Here is a 22,641-nt window from a genome sequence, read left to right as displayed (position 1 = left end):
TGTGACCAATTTACAGGTCATGACACAATGACATTTTATTGAAAGACTGGAACATTCATACATGTTTATACAACTAAAACCGTTCTATCAAAGCATTTTGTTATATACATTTCACTGTAATGTTTTTAATAGTTCATATGAATATGCGTCACCGAATTGAGTCAAAACTGAATTTAATCTATTGGATAATAAGACATGCAAATACTTTTTAAAAAATGTTGCTTTGTGGTAAAATGTAGGTAAATAATTATGGTAAACATAATAAATGTGTAATATTGTACAATAGTATAAAACAGCATTCTATTTCATGCATTTAACACGTGACAGGAGAGGCTGAAAGCCAAGAGCCTGGTTGAGACAGCTTGTTACATCTGTAACATTTTTCATTAGTGTTTTGCTCTGTTTGTTTAATCTGCACGGTCAGGTCATGGTAACATCAGTGACAGTGAACGCTCGTAATTAGTTAATGATAAATTTTCAATGGGCACAGTCATCAAAAATTGGCTTTAAAATGAAGCCTCTGGTTGCAGTCATTCCCATCCACCAGTCATGAAGGTGCTTGTGTTAGCTCTCACTGTGGCCCTTGCAGGTGAATATCTTCTTTATGCATTTCAAACTAAATCAACTTTAACTTAAAGAATTATGACTTTATATAATACTTGTGATTTAAGAGAGCAACTACTTTCTATCCGTGTAATGTTGTTGATTGTTAACCAATACCGGAACAGACAAAATAGACATTGAGTTCTTCAATTATACCAACTATCTTGCCAGTTAAGGAGAGTTAAAAATATACAGTTTAAATTATTTTCCAATTTCTTGACTATTGATTCATATTTTTTTCACGTATTTTATTTGTCCCTCACTAACCAAAATTTTATTCCTATTTTGTAGCGGGTTACCAGGTCAGCCTTGGTAAGTTATCAATCTATTACATTAAATGCTACTGTTAGAAAGTTTGTATTTCAGTTTTAAAATGTTATCATAATACAAATGCATTCACTGGTTTGTTTTCTTGTCGATTATTGCAGCCCCAGAGTTTGCTACTGGAAAAACCTATGTGTACAAATATGAAGCATTGCTCATGGGTGGCCTGCCTGAGGAGGGTCTGGCAAGGGCCGGTGTCAAAGTCCGTAGCAAAGTATTGATTGGTGCAGTGGCTGCCGACATCTTCATGCTGAAGGTAAAGGCCTTTAAAGTGTTAGAACAAGTGAACAAGTTGGCAATCAAGTGCTCACAATTCAAAACTGTCACTCCTCCTTACAGCTTGTAGAACCTGAAATCTTTGAGTACAGTGGCATCTGGCCCAAAGATGCTTTCATCCCAGCCAGCAAGCTCACCTCAGCCCTGGCTGCTCAGCTCTTGACACCTGTCAAGTTTGAGTATGCTAACGGTGTTGTCGGCAAAGTGTTCGCACCGGCTGGCATCTCTGCAACTGTGCTGAATATCTACAGGGGAATCCTCAACATCTTCCAGCTGAACATCAAGAAGACTCAGAACGTCTACGAGCTGCAAGAGGTACAAATAACTCATATTCACAGAGCTTCACTCACAAAATACTCCAGTACTTAAACTGACAAACAGTATCCTGATTTTTGTGAACTAGCCTGGAGCTCAGGGTGTGTGCAAGACCCACTACATCATCAGTGAGGACACAAAGGCTGAGCGCATCCTGCTGACCAAGACCAAGGACCTGAACCACTGCCAGGAGAGGATCTTCAAGGACATCGGCTTGGCTTACACAGAGAGATGTGTTGAGTGTGAAGCTGTGAGTGCAATTTCCCTCTCAGGTCATGCTTTCTAATGCAGAACACTCTGTGATGATATTGTGGGTGTTGTCAATGCAGAGAGGAAAGACCCTGAAGGGAGCTGCCGCATTTAACTACATCTTGAAGCCAGCAGCCACAGGTACTCTGATCTTGGAGGCAACCGCTACAGAGCTCATCCAGTTCTCACCTTTCAACATCTTGAATGGCGCTGCCCAGATGGAGGCCAAGTATGTGGCATAAATTAAAGACAAGAGTGCAATAGCAGTGTTGGAAGCACTGTTATCACCATAAAGTGTCGCAATGCAGGTTGATGTAGTAGCTTATGTATTAACAGGCAAATCCTGACCTTCCTGGAGATCGAGAAGACCCCAGTGGAGCCCATCAGAGCCGAATATCTTCACCGTGGATCCCTGCAGTACGAGTTCGGCAGCGAGCTTCTCCAGACACCCATCCAGCTTCTGAGGATCAGCAATGCAGAGGCTCAGGTACCTCAGGAAATATTCCCTCTTAATAAGGTCTCTGTTGAATTCATCCCGTAGCAGCAAACTTTTACATGGTAGGTTTTTCATTTCCTGGCAGATTGTTGAGATTCTGAACCACCTGGTGACCTACAATGTGGCCAAGGTCCACGAAGATGCCCCTCTGAAATTCATTGAGCTCATCCAGCTGCTGCGTGTGGCCAGATTTGAGAGTATTGAGGCTATCTGGACTCAGTTCAAAGCTAGACCCGATTACAGGTAGCTGCAACTTTCATTCAGCGAAGAGCTGTGAAAAATGTGCCACGGATAATTTAATAGTATAACATTTCTCTTTCCCAGGCACTGGATCCTGAATGCTGTCCCTGCCATTGGCACTCATACTGCTCTGAGGCTCCTCAAGGAGAAGTTCCTCGCTGATGAGCTGACTGTTGCTGAAACTGCTCAAGCACTGCTCGCTTCTGTGCACATGGTGACAGCCGACCTGGAGGCCATCAAGCTCGCTGAGGCAAGTTAATACTGAAAGTTTTCTCAAGTATTTCTAATTATTTGAGAACTGGGACAAACAATCAGTTCTTTATTTTCACTACTCCTCAGGGCCTGGCTATGAACCACAAGATCCGAGAAAATCCAGTCCTGCGTGAGATTGTCATGCTGGGCTATGGCACCCTGGTTGCTAAATACTGTGCAGAGCACCCAACTTGCCCAGCTGAGCTTGTGAGGGTATGTATCATTCGTGCATGTGTTTAATATGACTCAAATTCAGTGATAACATCAGCGACATGAATGTTTTTCTGTTCCTCCCACAGCCCATCCATGAACTTGCTGTCCAGGCTGTTTCCAGAAGTGAAATCGAGGAGCTCACTCTCGCTCTCAAAGTTCTGGGTAATGCCGGACATCCTGCCAGCCTTAAACCAATCATGAAGCTCTTGCCTGGATTTGGCAGTGCTGCTGCTGGTCTGCCACACAGAGTTCACATTGATGCTGTTCTGGCCCTGAGGAACATTGCTAAGAGGGAGCCCAAGATGGTGAGACTACATCTACTATGAATACACATAAGACCTGTTTTGTGCTTGTACTGTGCCGTTATTATTCATAACATTCATCTTTGTGAATTAGATCCAGGAAATGGCTGTTCAGCTGTTCATGGACAAGGCTGTCCACCCAGAGCTCCGTATGGTTGCTGCTATTGTGCTGTTTGAGACCAAGCTGCCCATGGGCCTGGTGACTACTCTTGCTGATGTCCTCTTGAAAGAGACAAATCTGCAGGTCGCTAGCTTTGTCTACTCTTACATGAAGGCTATGACCAAGAACACCGCTCCTGACTTTGCCTCTGTGTAAGAGCTTAAATTTAATATTTTCTTTTTTATGCTATTTAAACATGTCAGCACCTATTATCTCATATATTTTAACATTCTAATGTTTAATGTTTCAGGGCTACTGCCTGTAATGTTGCTGTGAAGATCCTCAGCCCCAAATTTGACAGACTGAGTTACCGCTTCAGCAAAGCTCTCTATATGGATGCCTACCACAGTAAGAGCAGAACAGGATAATAATTTGCCATCAGAGATTTCAAATCAAAACATGTGGCTTGACATTTGGTTCTCGTGTTTTGCCCTGCAGACCCCTGGATGATGGGTGCGGCTGCCAGCGCCTTCTATGTTAACGATGCTGCAACTGTTTTGCCAAGAGCTGTGGTGGCCAAAGCTCGCACCTACCTGGCAGGAGCTTATGCTGATGTTCTTGAGGTATGACAATCGTGTCTTACATAGCTTGTTAACACAGTGAAAGGCTTTTATATACGTGGAACATGCCTCGAATTCTTATACATGTTTGCATTAGAAAAAGTAGCTAGCCTTCGGAATTAATGTAAATTTCTGATTACTGATGCGATGAATCCTAAATTTAGCCCAACATTAGGTATAATTTATGATTGATCAGTCTTGTTATTGTCTGCTCTGGTGTATGTACCATCAGTGAATAAGCTAAGTCAATATGGCTGTATACACATTGCATAATATATTTTTAGAAACATTTTTAAAAACACTTGCTCATCAAATGCTGCTTCTCTTTTTTCAGCTTGGAGTGAGGACTGAGGGAATACAGGAGGCCCTTCTGAAAAGGACTTCTGAAGATGTTGACAGGGTGACCAAGATGAAACAAGTTATGAAGGCTGTAAGTTTAAGCGATCATTACAAAGCTAAAAACTGTTTAAAACTTTGTAATGACAGCACATTGTGCTTAAAGGGGCTACAGTGCTAATTCACAGTTCTCTTCCTCACACAGCTTTCTGAGTGGAGGTCTCATCCTTCAAGCCAGCCCCTGGCCTCTGTGTATGTGAAATTCTTCGGACAGGAGATTGCATTTGCCAACATTGACAAAGCCATTGTTGATCAGATTATCGAGGTACAGGATCTTCTACATGCAAATGCACATGACTTGCAAATGACTAAGTAATAATGTTAACTGATGTCCTAATTTTATGTTTACAGCTTACCAGTGGACCATCAATTCAAACTTATGGCAGGAAGGTTTTGGATGGTCTGCTGTCTGGTTTTGCATTGCATTATGCTAAACCAATGCTGGTCGCTGAGGTTCGTCGCATCCTTCCCACCAGTGTTGGTCTGCCCATGGAGCTCAGTTTCTATACTGCTGGAGTGGCTGCTGCATCTGTTGAATGTAAGTTCCGCTGTTGTAGCTTAACTGTTGATGATCCTAGAAAAATTATGTATCCTGATACTGAAAATATCTGTTTTTTTCAAAGTCCAAGCCACCGTGACACCACCTCTGCCTGAGAACTTCCATGCTGCCCAGCTTCTGAAGTCTGATATCAGCATGAGGGCTGCCATTACTCCAAGGTAATCCAGTTGTTGCTTACTTGACAACAAATTAAGTGTCTCCTCATCAGTTCAATACCAACAATATTATATTATATTTTCTGTCCCCTACAGTGTTTCCATGCATACCTATGCAGTTATGGGAGTGAATACTGCACTCATCCAAGCTTCCCTGCTGTCAAGAGCCAGAGTTCACACAATTGTTCCAGCAAAAATGGAGGCAAGAATTGACATGATTAAGGGCAACTTCAAGCTCCAGTTCCTGCCTGTTCAGGGCATCGATAAGATTGCGTCTGCACTGTATGTACTCATCCTCATCACCAAGTAACATGTATCACCCAGTTTTGAACTCTTTATTTTCTTAAAACTATTTTCCCTTTTCAACAGTGTTGAGACTTTTGCTATTGCAAGAAATGTTGAGGACCTCGCAGCTGCCAAGATCACGCCAATGATTCCAGCTGAAGTTGCAGCACAGTTGTCAAGGGAGACCTTTTCTTCAAAGATTTCTAGGATGGCATCCTCTCTGACTGGTGGCATGGTGGGTTTGCTTCACTGACCACCTTTTCCACCACAATAATTTCCCCTGTTCTGAATTAATGTCGTGACCTTTGTTGTGGTTTCACAGTCAGCATCTTCTGAAATCATTCCTGTTGACCTGCCAAAGAACATTGCCGACAAACTGAAATTCCCCAGGGCATTTGAGAGGAAAATGTGTGCTGCAATTGAAACCTTTGGAATAAAGGCATGCACTGAGATTGAATCTCGTAACGCCGCCTTCCTTAGAGACTGCCCACTCTACGCCATGATTGGAAAACATGCTGTCTTGGTTGAGATTGCTCCAGGCAAGTGAAATGGATGATCTCAACTTAAAAGATAGAAGTAATTTTGTTAGAAGTTGCTAAAACATTCCTTATTTATAAATTTTTTTGCAGCTGCTGGGCCAGTCATTGAGAAGATTGAAATTGAGATTCAGATTGGAGATAAGGCAGCAGAAAAGATCATCAAAGTGATTAACCTGAGCGAGGAAGAAGAAATTATCGAGGACAAAAACGTCCTGATGAAACTTAAGAAAATCCTGGCTCCTGGTCTGAAGAACAGCACAGCAACTTCCTCCAGCTCCAGCAGCTCCCATTCAAGCGTCTCTTCCTCTGCATCATCCAGCTCCTCTTCTCGTCGCAAGAGCAAGATGGTAGATGCTGCTGCTCCCATCAACAAGACGTCAAAGAAAGTGAGCAGCCGCTCCAGCAGCTCCTCCAGCAACCGCTCCAGTTGGTCTTCTAGCAGCCGCTCCAGCAGCATTTCAAGCAGCCGTTCATCTGTCAAGTCCAGCAGCCGCTCTTCCAGCTCCAGCTCCTCCAGGTCCAGCGCCTTGTCCAAGGTGAGATAACTTCACCTCTGAACACGTACTAAACGGTAGAATCAAAAGGCATGTGCAGGAATTAATCCTGAGTTTTCTATTTCAGCAAGAACAGCTTGAGATGAAGTTTACCAAGAACCACATCCACCAGGTAATTATCAGATTGTTTTGAAAGAGCATGAGACAGCCACATCATGTTCTCCGTTTGAGCAAGCTAGTTATATATATATAGTTATATATATATATACTGTATATATATAGTTGGTTTCTTTCTTTGCAGCATGCCCTCTCTGCAGCCCGTGCCAACAGCAAGAGCAGCGCCTACAGCTTTGAAGCCATCTACAACAAGGTAAGTCATCACACCAAACCATTTACTGTCTCTTGTGTTCAGTGGAGAAAATCAAACTTTTCCTCAACATCAATCTCTGATTTGCACTTTAAGGCCAAGTACCTCGCCAATGCTATCACTCCTGCTGTGACCATTCTCATCCGTGCCGTGAGAGCTGACCACAAGGTTCAAGGATACCAGATCGCAGCTTACTTTGACCGGTCTACTGCCAGACTGCAGGTCATTTTTGCCAACCTGGCTGAGAATGACAACTGGAGAATCTGTGCTGATGGTGTGATGCTGAGCCCCCATAAACTGATGGTAAAAACTTTGATTTGGTGACATGAAATGAGATGGCAGCAGTTGCTAGAAATTTGAGTGATGTTTGAGATTTTAACTTGATTTTCTCTCAGGCCAAGATTGGCTGGGGCATTGAGTGCAAACAATACGCAACTGAGATCACAGCTGAGACTGGTCTTGTGGGTAAAGAGCCAGCCATCCGCCTGAAGCTGTCCTGGGACAAACTGCCAAGGAGCATGCAACGCTACGCAAAGAAGTAAAGTCATAAATTAATGCAGATTTTAACAAGTTTAAGCTGTCTTATAAAAACCTGCAAAACAAACTCCTACACAGTCCTGATCACCAACTTGATTGAAAATGTAGCATTTCAGTCATAAACTTGTGGGAATTCATTACTTTGTTTTCCATTAATTAACTTTCCAACACACCTGCCAGCCAGGTGTGCATGAGACAAGGCTCGAATTGACATTTATCTCTCCCTTTATCTCTGCCTAGGATCTCTGAGTACATTTCCCGCATCGTTCTGGAAACTGGATTAAGCATGTCAAAGGTCAAGAATGGTCGTAATCAGATCAAACTGAGTGTGGCTGTTGCTTCAGAGACAAGCCTGAATTTTGTGCTGAGGACACCAAAGGTGCAGTTTTATTGCCATTTTTTTATACCCAGAAAATGTCAGCATCATACTTTGTCACCCAGTATATATATATACTCTTCATAGTCATTTTGACTTAAAATTGCAGAGGACCATTTACAAACTTGGTGTGGGTCTCCCTGTTTCTCTGCCAATCGGAGACACTGCTGCTGAGCTGGAAGCATATGATAACAACTGGGCTGACAAGGTCTCCTACATGTTCACCAAAGCTTATGCGGGTAAAAATATGTAAATTAACAGGGTTTACTGCGTAGTCATGCTGATCGGTTAATGACTAACTTATCAATTATTTTTTTCTTCCCACTCCAGCTGAGTGCACCATGGACAAAGACACAGTGATCACATTCAACAACAGGAAGTACAAGAACGAGATACCCCACTCTTGCTACCAGGTTTTGGCTCAGGATTGCACACCAGAACTTAAATTCATAGTGCTGCTGAAGAGAGACCAAACACAGGAACAGAACCAGATCACTGTGAAGATTGAAAACATGTAAGAACCACCAGTACTTATATGTAAATTGTGGAAATTCTCAAGAAACAGAAGAGAGATAAAATGCTATATCCACAAATCCACCAATTAACTATGATACATGTATTTCAATTGTTCTTCAACAGTGATGTCGACATATATCCGAAGGACAGCACTGTCATGGTGAAGGTTAATGGAGTGGAAATGCCCATCAGCAGCCTGCCATATCATCATCCCACAGGTTTGCTATTCTATTTATTCAAGTTTAAATGTTATGTTAACATTATTCAATTTGTTGAAAGTTAAAAATCACATGTTGATATATGTTTCCATTAATTTCAGGCAAAATTCAGATCAAACAGAGAGGTGAGGGTGTCGCTCTCCATGCTCCCAGCCATGGTCTTCAGGAGGTCTTCTTTGATCAGAACACTTTGAAGGTGATCTGGCTACATCCTTTAGATTCAGATTTAAATTTGATTTGCCTTCAAAATTTACTGCACTGTTAATTTCACAATTGCTGAACCACTTGACTTTTTTTCAGGTTAAAGTTGTGGACTGGATGAGAGGACAGACTTGTGGACTCTGTGGAAAGGCTGACGGTGAAGTCAGACAGGAATACCGCACACCCAACGAACGCCTGACCAAGAACGCAGCCAGCTACGCTCATTCCTGGGTTCTGCCTGGAAAGAGTTGCCGCGAAGCCTCTGGTAATACTTACAGTTCCTGTTTCACCTTTCTCTATTGGAATATCATTTATGCTCAGAATGGCAAAATGCAGCGTGTAAAGAAATTTTCATGATGATAACGAACTTACACGAAAACAGTATTTTAGTGGAAAAAAATAATAGAACGAATGAATAACAGAATCTGGTTTCAGTTGAGGACTGCTATGGATATGTTCATTTACAGTGCTTACCTTCTTATTCACCCTTTTCCAGAGTGTTACATGAAACTTGAATCTGTGAAGTTGGAGAAACAGATGATCCTCCAAGGCCAGGAGTCCAAATGCTACTCTGTTGAGCCCGTGCTTCGCTGCCTGCCTGGCTGCATGCCAGTGAGGACCACCACCGTCACTGTTGGCTTCCACTGCCTGCCTACTGGTCAGTCTGCAAGAAATCAGAGCTTAGTTCACAAAACTGAATCATATTTCATGTATGTTGTTATCGTGTGCAGTGCCTAAGATCTTTACTCTGTCCATTTTTGCAGATTCTAACCTGAACCGCGCCGAGGGTCTGAGCAGCATCTATGAGAAGAGTGTTGACCTGCGGGAAACAGCAGAAGCCCACCTGGCCTGCCGCTGTACCGCTCAGTGTGCTTAATCTCATTGCCTTCAATCACCTTATCTTTTATTGTTTGTTCCATAAAAGTATTGTTGATTAATTAGTTGGAACCTGTAGCAGAGGCTTGTGTTGTATGAAATTCTTATTAAATGAATATCAATAAACAAACTGAACCTGTCACTTGATCTGAGAGGTCATTTTTCTCTTGTACACATTACCACACATATTGGTTATAGATAAATAAGAAATATTTTAAACCAACAGACAAGAGGACTCATTCCCGCCACAAATTGAGAAAAACAAAAAGCTCATGAACCTATATGAATCTATATAACACACTTTTTCAACAATCTCACTGAAAAAAAACTGCACGCTCAGTCTACGATCATTACAGAAATGTAATTTGACAAGAAATATGTATACAAATACATATAATTGTGTATAATCAATGTGAATGTATTTGTCTCATCTGGTTGTCATCCTTACTCACTGCGTTTCTTCACAACTGAATGTTATAGTGAAACTAAAGTTCCTCTGCAGTATATAAACATTTAGTAATTAGGTTACAACACATTATAACGTTTATAATATATTAAATGTTTAGATTCTGCTCATAAATGCTAAATGTGGGAGTTAAATTAGTGTTACCAGTAAAAGTCTAAATATGCTGTTCTCATGATGTTCTGAACTCATTTTTTGTAAGTAATGCAAATTCAGGGGTTTATCAAAAGCTGTGGTCAAGTTGTTCAGTGTGGAAGAGCTATCATCTATTTTTACAGCACATATTGTATTATATGATACTAGGTATATGTAAATGAGCTGTAAGTATGTAAACATGTTTACATACTGAGCTGTTGTAAGATAATGAACTGAGATAATGAATTAACACATCTTGAAACTAAAGTCTGATTTGAAATCTTTGCCTGGCAGAGACCTCACTGATGCAGTATAACTACCTTGTGTCTTGTTGCTGTGCTCAGTCTTGTCTTCCACAAACTCACCTTGGTAGCGGAGTTTGTTCCTCACCCACTTTTAATGCCCTACAGTTTCTGTCTCAGTTAATGACTGCATCTCAGCCTACATATGAAACTGCTGATCATCAGCACCTGTTTGGTTTAATTGGTTAATCATACACCTGACTATGATCCTACAAAATCCCCGACTTTGTGCAAGTGTATCTAGATGAACTGATGCCGTTTTGAAGACAAAGGATGCCCACACCAAATATTTATTTGATTTGGATTTTTCTTCTGTTCGCTCACTTTGCTTTTTGTAAATCATTAAAAATAAACAATTAAATGTTGTGATTTTGAAAGCACTCTTACTTTGCAGCATTTCTTCACACCTGCCTAAGACTTTTGCACAGTACTGTATATTACCTTGTATCTGTTACAATTATCCCCCCAGTGGATCAGTCGCAGCCTGAATACATTGAGACAGTTCTCAGCCTTAACTAATGATTTTCCTGGGTAAGGCCCTCTGTATTATATAGTCCCAGACAATGGGCTCCTGCTGATGCTGGCTTCGTTTCACTCACTAATTCAATCATTTCTGTTCGGATCACTGAAAAGCAGCGTCCAAAACTATCTGTAGATTGTTATTGCTAACTTTTTTTAGTCACACTCCTATTGTTAGTGCTATAGTCGCTGTTAGTATGTTGGTTGCTGTTTGTGTTGTCTCTCTCTCTCTCTGTCCAACCTCCACCCAACACGGACCCTGACAGAAGCCGCCCACATTGAGCCAGGGTCTGTTCGAGGTTTCTTCCCGTTAAAGGGGAGTTTTTCCTTTCCACTGTTGCTCAATATAATGTCTGATGCTTGCTCATGTGGGGATTCTTGAATCCTTAATTTTGAATTCCTGAATCGTTGTGTCTCTCTCTTAATTAAAGAGTTTGGTCTTAACCTGCTCTTTATGTAAAGCGTCTTGAGATAACGCTGTTATGAATTGGCGCTCTATAAATAAAGATATAAAAATAAACAGTCCACACAAAAACGTCTCATCACAGGTAAAAATACTACTTAAATCCCTGCTGTTGAATCAGCTCGATCCTGTTTACTTATCTCCTAACCTCAGACACATTTTATGTTTACAATCTATTATAATTTTGTCATCGTGATGGTTCCATGTCTGTCCATCCAGGTAGAGAGTTCCCTCCTCTGCGACTCTTTCAAGGTTTCTTCCATTTTTTTCCCTGTTAAAAGGATTTTTAGGGAGTTTTTCCAAATTGAGGGTGGAATTGTGAAGCCCACTGAGGCAAATTTGTGATATTGGGCTATATAAATAAAAACGGGCATAACTAGATTAATGGCATTATAAGGACCAGTGGTTTTTCTATTTAAAAAGAGTTATTATGGATTTATACACAATTCACAGCAACAGCAGTGGATGACAGTAGATGTTAAATTATTTATTTCGTTTTTTATATGTGCAACTGCATGTTTTCTTAGCATCAAGCTATCATTAGGATGTTTGTGGAATTAAATGAATAATAATTTGCACCACATGTTGCTGTTATAGAGTTTAATCAGCATTATTCAAACACCAGTTAATAGATGATATTCTGTATTATTCAATTTGATGATGATGAGTAGCTCCATACTGAAGTATTATTACTAACATTGTGAAAAGTGTCTATTTTCCAAAAAATAGGCACAGTCATACGAACATCAAGAAAATGAACAAACATTTTGTGTTAGTAGAGGATAATTGCCCATCCATTTACACAGCACAATCACTGACAAACAGAAATGTCATGACATCAGTGGTCACCCTGACCACAACAAGTGAAGTGAGCAAACACTCATAGTCATGGTGCCCTCTTGTGCAAACTTGTGTTTCAATAAAATGATGACAAAGTGCCAGACATTCGCAGCTTTCACAAAATCAATTAATAGCAATAGCAAAAGTATTTACAAGCAAAAAATATCCAAGCTAACACCCATGGTGGATTATGTATGGAGCATGACATATGACAATATGTCATATAACAATAAATAATGTTTCATTAATTTTTCCTTCCACTTTTAAAAAACCTCCAGTCCAATAACTTTTGGGTCAAAGAAAACTACATACTTCTTTTTGAAAGTTAGAAAAATAAATCTTTTAGTCAGTTTAAGACCTGAAGTTTTTGGGCAATATGTTTATTTTGATAAATTGTTGTCTTATTTCTTTCTCTTTTTTATATGTCAAGGAATAAGTAGATTAAGTAGTAGTAGGAATAAGATGCAAATACGAGCACATGATAGAAAAAGGTGATATTTTAATATAAGCAGACCAGTGTTTTCTCCTAATGTGTTAGTATAAAATGAATTGTGAGGCACAGCAAACGGAACGCTGAACTCCGACTTGGTATATTTGATATGAGTAAGGTCAGGTGACCCTAACTTTTCATCCAGTGGTGAAAATCCACTCTCTATCTAAGAGAGGTACCTTCATGACATTCTCGTTGGACTTTGTCAGCAGAAATTTTCTTTAAAAGGCTGCCTGTGACTGCAGACATTCACAACCCCATCAGCCATGAGAGCGGTTGTACTTGCTCTGACTCTGGCCCTTGTGGGTGAGTTTGATTTGTGTTTTTTGCAAAGGCTAAAAACTGCAGCGCTTAATCAGACTTAACATTTTATATTTGACATCCAGGGATTTTCGGTATTACTTTTTTTTGTCTATTTTTATCCAAATATCACATTGCGCTTTTTTTTTCATCCAGTTTATCATACTTCAATACAATGAATTGAACTTTTGCTCACACAAAGTCAGTGCTTGCTATATTATTGCATAAAGTATAATGTAATTTCCTGTTATATTGTAACAGTTTAAATACAATGGTTGAGGCCTTTGGTGGCATTCAAAAAAAGTTACTAGTGACAAAAACAGAGAAGGCAATCTATCACTGCTATGAGATTTCTCACTTTCACTTCTATATATTCATTTGTTTCTTTTTTTTTATTTAGGGCATTTACAATAGAATACAAGTGAATTGCATTTGTTTTCCAATCTCACAAATATGCTAAATGTTTAAAACTAGATTTAATAGTTTCATCATTCCATTTGTTGGATTATTTATTTTTTTCAATGTTTTTTCAGCTGGACAACATCATAACCTTGGTAAGTTTAACATTCATACTTAGTTATAATCTTAAAGGACAGTTTCATTTTTCTAAACACACAATGCATTGCAGCAGTGGTTTTAATGAATAATACTTCTCACTGAGAGAAATTATTCTTACAGCTCCTGAGTTTGCGGCGGATAAGACTTACATGTACAAGTATGAGGCACTTCTCCTGGGAGGTCTGCCAGATGAAGGTTTGGCAAAAGCCGGCCTCAAAGTCAGCAGCAAAGTTCTCATCAGTGCTGAAGCCCAAAACATCTACATTCTGAAGGTAAAGATCAAAATCATGTTGGAGCATCAATCTTTTTATTTCCAAAATGCAAACTGTCCTGTACTAAACCTTTTTTTACACTCTAGCTTGTGGAGCCTGAGCTCTTCGAGTACAGTGGCATCTGGCCTAAGGATCCTTTAATCCCAGCAACCAAGCTGACTTCAGCAATGGCGGCACAGCTCATGACTCCCATCAAGTTTGAGTATGCCAATGGTGTTGTCGGAAAGATGTTCGCACCTGAAGGAGTCTCAACAATGGTGCTGAACATTTACAGAGGTATCCTGAATGTTCTTCAGCTCAACATCAAGAAGACACAGAACGTCTATGAGTTACAGGAGGTTCGTCACAGATCATGCAATACTCATTATATATATCTATTACAGGAAGATGATTAATTAATTAACATATGTTTTTCTCAATAGGCCGGTGCTCAGGGTGTTTGCAAGACCCTCTATGCCATCACTGAGGACGAAAAGGCTGATCGCATCCTTTTGACGAAGACAAGGGATCTGAACCACTGTCAGGAGAAGATCGTGAAGGATATGGGGTTGGCATACACTGAGAAATGTGTAAAGTGCCAGCAGGTAGGTTCAAACCCATTTTTATCATGTATACTGTGAAAAGTGAAAGTAAAAAATATTGCATGATTAAACACATATGTGATTCATCTTCAAAGGATTCAAAGAACCTGAGAGGAACTACAGGATACAACTACATCTTAAAGCCAGTTGCTAATGGCGTCCTGATCCTGGAGGCAACTGTAAATGAGCTGATCCAGTTCTCCCCTTTCACTGAGATGAATGGAGCTGCCCAGATGCAGACCAAGTGTGTCAATAGATACTGAGAACGTAATAGTGTCTGGATTTAATGGAGCTGCAGATTAACCTTCTTCACATTTCTTTTAAAGGCAATCCTTGGTCTTCCTTGACATTCAGAGGGCCCCTATTGAGCCCATCCAGGCTCAGTATCTTCACCGTGGAACACTTAAGTATGAGTTTTCCACTGAGCTTCTTCAGACACCCATTCAGATCATCAAGATCAACAATGTACAGGCTCAGGTATCGTCTCAGACTGCTTTAAAAAACAGAAGACATGAGCGAATCATGTGAACCTGCTGCAGTGGATGACTTTCCCTTCAATCTTTTGTTCTTAGATTGTGGAGGTTCTGAATCACCTTGTTACCAACAATGTGGAGAGAGTCCACGAGGATGCCCCTTTGAAGTTCTTGGAATTCATTCAGCTCCTCCGTGAAGCCCGCTTTGAAGATCTAGAAATGCTCTGGAGCCAGTACAGAACCAGACCTGCCTTCAGGTGACTATTTTAACATTTAAATAAAGGGGTAAAAACATATACAGTATATGTGTATATTCTACATGTATACAGGATCACTCACTTAATTTGCAAATTTCAGACAGTGGATCTTGGATGCCATCCCTGCCATTGGAACTCCTGCTGCTCTGAGATTCATCAAAGAGAAATTCTCTACTGATGACTTGACTGTTGCTGAAGCAGCTCAGGCTTTGATTGCATCTGTTCAGATGGTCACAGCAGACACAGAGTCCATCAAGCTGCTTGAGGTGGGTAAACCAAAAAGTAAGTCACTTTGTTGGTAACTAGAATGAAGTTAAGATACATTTCTGATCGTTGCTCTCTTCTAGACCCTGGCAGTCAACAACAAAATAGTGAAAAGCCCAATTCTGCGTGAGATTGTCCTCCTTGGTCATGGTACCATGATTTCAAAGTACTGTTTTGAGAGGCCTGTCTGCCCTGCTGAACTTTTAAGGGTGACATAACCTTGTTCTTTTCATCTTTATCAAATTCCTCTGCACATGTCTGGATAAGAAGATTATAGCTTAGTTTCTTCTTGTCCCCCAACAGCCCATCCAGGAACTCCTTGCAGAGGCTATCGCTAAAGACGAAACCCAGGAAATCAGCCTTCTCCTGAGGGTTTTGGGTAACGCTGGCCATCCTTCTAGCATTAAGCCGATCACAAAGGTCCTGCCCATACACGGCACTGCAGCTGCATCTCTGCCCATGAGAATCCATGGTGATGCCATCATGGCCTTGAGGAACATTGCAAAGAAGGAGCCCAGAGTGGTGAATTCTCAACGCCAAAAAACTATTTCAAACAATTCTGTTTTTTTACACAGGACTCCTTACTGAGCTTGCTTTCACTTGTAAATTAGATCCAGGAACTGGCTCTTCAGCTCTACATGGACAAGGCTCTTCACCCAGAGCTTCGTATGCTTGCATGCATCGTACTGTTTGAGACAAGGCCTCCAATTGGTTTGATCACAACTCTTGCCAACATTGTGAAGACAGAGCAGAATCTGCAGGTAGCAAGCTTCACTTATTCTCACATGAAGTCCCTGACCAGGAGCACTGCTGCAATCCATGCCTCAGTGTAAGAGCACTCTCTTATCATCATCAAATATATCTCCATGAGCTTATGACTGCTTACTCAGCTCTTTCATGTTTTCTTCGCAGTGCTGCAGCTTGCAATGTCGCCATCAAAATCTTGAGCCCAAGGCTGGACAGACTGAGCTTACGTTTCAGCAAAGCCATTCACGTGGACATTTATGACAGTAAGGCCAATGTAACATGGTTTAAGTTACTTAAAGTATTTTTCTGTAGTTTCAACCAACTCCATCTCATCAAACTCTTTTAGGTCCCTTGATGCTTGGTGCTGCTGCCACTGCTTTCTACATCAATGATGCTGCCACCATTCTGCCCAGATCTATCGTGGCTAAGACCAGCGCCTACCTTGCTGGAGCAGCTGCTGATGTTCTGGAGGTAAAATGAACAGAAAACACCTGCCCTCTAAGGCATTCAATCAGGAATTTGAAAACCATGTTTTAACATGTTGAATTTTTCCCAGGTTGGAGTAAGAACTGAGGGACTCCAGGAGGCTCTCCTGAAAAACCCTGCACTTATTGACAGTGCTGACAGGATCACCAAGATGAAGCGTGTCATCAAAGCTGTAAGCGATGAATGCAATGCAATGCAAAGTCACAAATACAAGGATAGAGTAACATGCAATGGTTCATGATAAAACAAAGCAGGCTAACGATAAGTTTGGATTGTGCGTTTCCTTTTTCCTCACACAGCTCTCTGACTTGAGGTCCCTGCCCGTCAACACGCCTCTGGCTTCCATCTATGTCAAATTCTTTGGACAAGAAATTGCTTTTGCCAACATCGACAAAGCCTTGATTGAGCAGGCCATTGCGGTACGATTCAAATGAAATAATTTCATAAGGCATTGTTTAATCACATTTTTTAGCAAGACACAATAGCTCACACTACATTCTTCGTTACAGCTCGCCACTGGTCCTTCTGTTCAGACATTTGGTAAGGATGCCATCAAGGCTCTGCTGTCTGGTGCTTCCTTCCACATTGTTAAGCCTCTGCTGGCCACCGAGATGAGGCGAATCCTTCCTACTGCTGCTGGTCTACCGATGGAGCTTAGTCTGTACACTGCTGCTGTGGCTGCCGCAGCTGCTCAGGGTAAGCAGAAACTTGACAGCAGTTAGTTAGTTTGTTACAAGTCCCACTTCTCCCTTTAATCTATGTTACCTTGTGCTGATCAAAAAAGATAGAGACTCCAAAATCCAAAACAACAGACATTCCTAAATCCCAATACAGCCTTAACAAGTCTGGACTGTTGAAAATACCATAATAATATCTTATTAAGCCTAACATTATCATCTATACCAAATACATTTTTTTAAACTTGCGAAATAAAGCACTGATGAGACATTGTATATGATACCATTTTATGGTGAAAAGTATTATGCTCAGTTGGCTCTTTTGTTTTCTTAGTCAAGGCCACCACAACACCAGCTCTACCAGAAAACTTCCACGTGGCTCACCTTCTGAAGACAGACATCCAGCTTGAGACTGAGATCAGACCAAGGTAAATACAACGTCTGACACTAAAATACAAAAATGTATCATATCATGAAATATAACATAGAAATGTCCTCTCCTTCTAGCATTGCTGTGAACACATTTGCTGTGATGGGTGTAAACACTGCCATAATCCAGGCTGCCCTGCTATCAAGAGCTAAACTCAACTCCATAATGCCCGCCAAAATCATTGCAAGCCTTGACATCACTGAAGGCAATTTCAAGATCGAAGTTCTGCCTGTGTCTGTGCCTGAACACATTGCAGCTATGCAGTAAGCCTGACTTTTTTAACTCAGTGTATTTCCTAAACAATATTAAACTTGTGTCACTGCTAAGATGTATTTCTCCTTAGAGCCCAGATGATTAAATTCTTGTTCTTTCAACAGTGTGGAGACTGTTGCTGTGGTGAGAAACATTGAGGATCTCCCTGCTGAAAAAATCACTCCTATCATCCCAGCTAAAATCTTAAAGTCCATCTCAAGGGAGATTCTGACATCTAAGATTGTTTCATCTGCTGCCGCTAGTTGGGTGAGCTCTTAACACTGTCTTGTAAGATTGCTACAACAGTATCTACATTTGCAATGTAATTAATAGGTCTTTTTTTGCATAGTCACAATCCTCAGAGATTATTCACCAGGATGTGGAAGCTGACAGGCCCATTAAAAAACCCAAAGTGGCTCAGAATAACAAGAAGTTCTGTGCTAAAGCTGTTGCCATTGGACTGAAGGGCTGTTTAAAGGTTACCACTGACAACGCTGCTTTCATCAGGGACATTGCCTTGTACAAACTGGCTGGAAAGCACTCTGTTGCTCTTTCTATCAAACCAAGTAAGTGTTAAGAACACAAAATTTGTAGTTTTGTAGAAGCAGTGTGCACAAAGCAGTTTTTAACGGCATATCTAATGATACTTTCAGTTGAAGGTGAAGTCATCGAGAGACTGGAAATGGAGATTCAAGTTGGACCAAAGGCCGCAGAGAAGCTCATAAAACAGATCAACCTGAGTGAAGAAGAAGAAATGGTTGAGGGAAGACCTGTCTTGATGAAACTCAAGAAAATCCTGGCTCCTGGTCGGCAGAATGCCAGCTTATCTTCCTCCTCCTCTAGCTCCAGCAGCTCTCGCTCAAGCCTTAGCTCCAGGGACTCTTCTGCCTCTTCCAGCTCCTCATCTCGTGTCAGCAGCATTGATGCCACTGCTCAAGCCAAAAGACTTCGTAGCAGTAGCAGCAGCAGCAGCAGCAGCAGCAAACGCAGCTCCTCCAGATCTGTGAACAGGTCTTCCAGGTCTAGCTCTGCATCCAGCCTTGCATCACTCTTCAGTGCTAGCTCAAGTTCTTCTCGCTCCAGCGCTCGCCTTTCAAAGGTAAACACCACAAGACTGTTTTGTGAGTTTGCCTGGACAAATATTATTATGTCCACATATCTTTGTAAGCGTGGAATCTCACAAAAATAAATTTCTGAACAGCAGGTAATTTATCGCCACAAGTTCCAGAAGAACCACAAGAAGGAGGTATGTTTAGAGGGTGCTTTAAACAATAACAAGTTGAACACAATATGTTTGAACATGTTAATTTATGTTGCAGGCCTTTAATTTCCATACATTATTGTTGTAGACTATCACCTCTAAAGTCACCTCAGCAGCACTTTCCAAGAGCAGAAGCAGTGCTTCAAGCTTTGAGGCCATCTACAGACAGGTGAATCTTGGTTATATCAAACGAGAAAATTCTGTCTGAAGTCTTTTCACTGATGAGTTTGTCGGTATACTCATGTGAATTAACCTTGATTTAATCCAAAGAACAAATTCCTCGGCAAGGAAGTTGCTCCTGTCTTTGCCATCATCTTCCGTGCTGTCAGAGCTGACAAGAAGGTGGAAGGATACCAACTGGCAGTCTACTTGGACAAACCTACCACCAGACTTCAGATTATTCTGGCTGCTTTGGCTGCAGATAACAACTGGAAGTTATGTGCTGATGGAGTTCTGCTTAGCAAGCACAAAGTCACCGTAAGATGCTGTCTTTTTTGTATCTTAGATCTTAGGACATGATAATATTAAAAAGACTACCGTTCAAACCAGGTGCCTTATCGTCACATCCACTGTCTCTCAATAGGCTAAAATCACCTGGGGAGCAGAATGCAAGCAGTACGACACCATGATCACAGCCGAGACCGGTCTTGCTGGTCCAAGCCCTGCAGCTCGCATCAGAGTGGCCTGGAACGAACTTCCTTCTGCCATTAAACGCTACGCAAAGAAGTATAAAACTTCATCTTTAGCCTTCTGACATGCATTACAGCTTAAGTAAAATGTTTAAAATCTGGATATTATTTTACAGGGTGTATGACTACATTCCTTCTTCCACGCTGGCTGGCTTGATTCAACGGAAGGAAGAAAACAGCAGCAAGCAACTCTCCTTAACAGTGGTTGCCACATCTGACAAGACCCTTGACCTCATTTGGAAAACACCATTAGTATGTGTAACTTATTAGTTCTCCAAAAGTATGAAGTCATATTTGTTGCTTTTTTCCTAATAATTGTGAATTATTCTGTCTGCAGCGTACTGTCTACAAGCTGTCTTTGCATCTTCCCATTGCTCTCCCACTTGATGAAATCAGAGGTCTCACCCCCTTCGATGACCCTGTTGATAGAGTCCACTACTACTTTGCCAAGGCTGGTGCAAGTAATGAATGATCTTATTGTTTAACATGAAATACAAATATTTTTGGTCATTATCATTGTGCTTCAAGGATTTAAATGGTTCTTTTTTTCATAGCTGAATGCAGCTTTGTCAGAGATACGCTGACCACATTCAACAACAGGAGATATAAGAACGAGATGCCGTTGTCTTGCTACCAAGTTCTGGCACAGGACTGCACCGATGAGCTGAAATTCATGGTTCTGCTGAAGAAAGATCACATTGAACAGAACCATATCAATGTGAAGATTGCTGACATGTCAGTATCCATTAAAAGCTAGAAAACATTTTTTACTCCACAAGATGATAAAACTAAACATTTCCATTTCTGCACTTGTAGTGATATTGACCTGTACCCGAAGAACACCGACGTGGTTGTGAAGGTCAATGGAATGGAAATACCCATCAACAACCTGCCGTACCAGCATCCCACAGGTTTCTATACACATTCATCCCACTCTCAAAATCTTTATTATTGCAAACTACCAATATAACAGAGTTGTTACATTATTTGTATGTAATGTATTTAAACTGGCTTGAAGTACATGATTGTGAAACTGTTTTTTTTTCTTACAGCTAAAATCCAGATCAGGCCAAAGGGTGAAGGCATTTCTGTGTATGCTCCCAGCCATGGTCTTCATGAGGTCTACTTTGACAAGAACTCATGGACGGTAAATGCTAAACTATGGACATAACCATTAAAGATGAAGATTAAAGAACCATAAAAGATCTAATGTAGAAATAACATCTTTTCATTAAAATGTAAAGGGTTGTTTTACTGCATGAATCAATTCCACTCTTAAAACTGTGACCTCAGATACTGTCTGTAATGTCTTATTTGATCTTGCCATGCAGGTTAAAGTTGTGGACTGGATGAGAGGACAGACTTGTGGACTTTGTGGAAAGGCTGATGGGGAAGTCAAACAGGAGTACAGCGCACCCAACAGACATCTGACCAAAAATCCAACCAGTTATGCTCATTCCTGGGTTCTGTCTGCTGAGAGCTGCAGGGACACCACTGGTGAGACACAGAAGTTCAAAGCAACATCCTATTTTAGATAAATGTCCCACCCTCTTTTCCACTGTGATGTGACACAGTAATTAATGCCACTGCAAATGGTCAAAGCAAGTCTAAATACACCGGAAACTCACCGATCTCTTACAGAGTGCCGTATGAAGCTTGAATCTGTGCAGCTGGAGAAGCAGATCAAATTCCACGACCAGGAATCCAAATGCTACTCTGTTGAGCCTGTGCTGCGCTGCCTGCCCGGCTGCTTCCCTGTGAAGACCACCACCGTCACTGTTGGCTTCCACTGCCTGCCTGTTGGTGAGTCTGCAACAGAATAAGAGCTGCTTCCAGACACAGAGTATCAAAGTGTAGTGACAAATACACACTTCCTAATTGCTCTGCTCCCTTCACTTGTGCAGAATCTGCCCTGAATCACCCAGAGGTTCTGAGCAGCACGTACGATAAGAGCATGGACCTGAGGGAAACGGCAGAGGCCCACCTAGCCTGCAGCTGCACAGCTCAGTGTGCATAAACATACTTTCTCCCATCCGTCCCTCACATCATGTGTATGTTTGAATGTCATTCTAAATAAACTGCATTCCAGACAGTTTTGTGAGTTACTTCATTTACGGCACCTTCATAGAACCACAGTGACGCATTACTTGAGGAAAAATGCACGTTTTAATAAATGTCACTCCATCTTTTGATTGAGAATCTGTGTGCCACAAAACAAATCTTTTAACCAACTCATACAGTTAAATAGGTGTATGTAATTGCAAATGAAACTTAATTATAACAATTAGGATTTATTTAGAACCTTTTCTTGATAATGTACTTTACAGCTCCATAGCATAACACAGAATAACCTGTGCAATATCTGCAGACTTTAAGATATTAAGACAGTTGAGCTCCAAAATATGTAGGAGTAGGACTGTCTGGCCAGACAAGCAGATGACAAAGCAATTTATTATAGTACTTACTTCTTCATGAGATAGTCATGTTGCATGGCTGCTTCACCTCAATGGTCTCCATTTTGTTGACACTTTTGTCAGTTTCAGGCCACCAATGAACAGGAACAACGAGTAAAACAGTTCTGTTGATCTCAGAACTGTTTCTTTTAGGCCAATAAAGGTCAAATGACAACAAATCTGTTTTTTAATAATGTATAATGAGTGTTTCAAGATCATA

At 41.0% G+C, this 22,641-nt stretch overlaps 2 protein-coding genes across 7 annotated transcripts; both read left to right on the top strand.

Annotated features, from left to right (window-relative positions):
* Positions 1-549: 549 nt before the first annotated feature.
* On the top strand, positions 550-9,510 carry LOC139202373 (vitellogenin-2-like). The gene is made up of 34 exons (XM_070831829.1): positions 550-589; positions 895-915; positions 1,032-1,183; positions 1,267-1,518; positions 1,607-1,768; positions 1,848-1,996; positions 2,104-2,254; positions 2,349-2,506; positions 2,588-2,753; positions 2,843-2,968; positions 3,055-3,273; positions 3,365-3,582; positions 3,681-3,778; positions 3,869-3,993; positions 4,325-4,420; positions 4,532-4,651; positions 4,738-4,924; positions 5,010-5,103; positions 5,197-5,382; positions 5,470-5,615; positions 5,763-5,924; positions 6,015-6,167; positions 6,312-6,465; positions 6,710-6,788; positions 6,882-7,088; positions 7,181-7,323; positions 7,563-7,701; positions 7,808-7,937; positions 8,029-8,212; positions 8,338-8,432; positions 8,534-8,628; positions 8,733-8,898; positions 9,130-9,317; positions 9,421-9,510. The coding sequence occupies exons 1-34, from the start codon at positions 550-552 to the stop codon at positions 9,508-9,510; spliced, it is 4,851 nt and encodes a 1,616-aa protein (XP_070687930.1).
* A 3,477-nt stretch (positions 9,511-12,987) lies between these two features.
* On the top strand, positions 12,988-21,985 carry LOC139202417 (vitellogenin-like). 6 transcript variants are annotated; one of them, XM_070831895.1, is made up of 35 exons: positions 12,988-13,027; positions 13,555-13,575; positions 13,700-13,851; positions 13,938-14,189; positions 14,274-14,435; positions 14,528-14,676; positions 14,759-14,909; positions 15,005-15,162; positions 15,263-15,428; positions 15,510-15,635; positions 15,730-15,948; positions 16,038-16,255; positions 16,339-16,436; positions 16,520-16,644; positions 16,730-16,831; positions 16,959-17,078; positions 17,169-17,355; positions 17,671-17,764; positions 17,844-18,029; positions 18,144-18,285; positions 18,368-18,584; positions 18,672-19,117; positions 19,220-19,268; positions 19,393-19,448; positions 19,550-19,756; positions 19,863-20,005; positions 20,085-20,220; positions 20,306-20,429; positions 20,523-20,703; positions 20,785-20,879; positions 21,021-21,115; positions 21,300-21,465; positions 21,610-21,771; positions 21,805-21,811; positions 21,904-21,985. In XM_070831895.1, exons 1-35 carry the CDS (start codon positions 12,988-12,990, stop codon positions 21,983-21,985), a joined length of 5,034 nt encoding a protein of 1,677 aa, XP_070687996.1. The 6 variants fall into 6 exon arrangements, with proteins under 6 accessions (XP_070687996.1, XP_070687993.1, XP_070687995.1 ...); XM_070831892.1 differs by lacking the exon at positions 21,805-21,811 and having other exon boundaries at positions 18,144-18,273; positions 19,384-19,448; positions 21,873-21,985; XM_070831894.1 differs by lacking the exon at positions 21,805-21,811 and having other exon boundaries at positions 18,672-19,048; positions 19,223-19,268; positions 19,384-19,448; positions 21,873-21,985.
* The last annotated feature ends 656 nt before the right edge of the window (positions 21,986-22,641 follow it).

The sequence above is a fragment of the Pempheris klunzingeri genome, chromosome 6, assembly GCF_042242105.1.
Source record: "Pempheris klunzingeri isolate RE-2024b chromosome 6, fPemKlu1.hap1, whole genome shotgun sequence".
In the NCBI taxonomy this organism is placed as follows: Eukaryota; Metazoa; Chordata; class Actinopteri; order Acropomatiformes; family Pempheridae; genus Pempheris; species Pempheris klunzingeri.
Note: the sequence above shows the minus strand (reverse complement) of the source record. Positions and strands in the feature narration are given on the sequence as shown.

Excerpts from the sequence above, each read along its gene's own strand:
- LOC139202417 (XM_070831890.1), top strand. The coding sequence starts at position 12,988 with ATGAGAGCGGTTGTACTTGCTCTGACTCTGGCCCTTGTGG. Across the intron at positions 13,028-13,548 it reads TCTGACTCTGGCCCTTGTGG|TTTCAGCTGGACAACATCAT; the intron begins GTGAGTTTGATT and ends TTTTCAATGTTT. Across the intron at positions 16,437-16,519 it reads TCACGTGGACATTTATGACA|GTCCCTTGATGCTTGGTGCT; the intron begins GTAAGGCCAATG and ends AAACTCTTTTAG.
- LOC139202373 (XM_070831829.1), top strand. The coding sequence starts at position 550 with ATGAAGGTGCTTGTGTTAGCTCTCACTGTGGCCCTTGCAG. Across the intron at positions 590-894 it reads TCTCACTGTGGCCCTTGCAG|CGGGTTACCAGGTCAGCCTT; the intron begins GTGAATATCTTC and ends CCTATTTTGTAG. Across the intron at positions 4,925-5,009 it reads GGCTGCTGCATCTGTTGAAT|TCCAAGCCACCGTGACACCA; the intron begins GTAAGTTCCGCT and ends TTTTTTTCAAAG.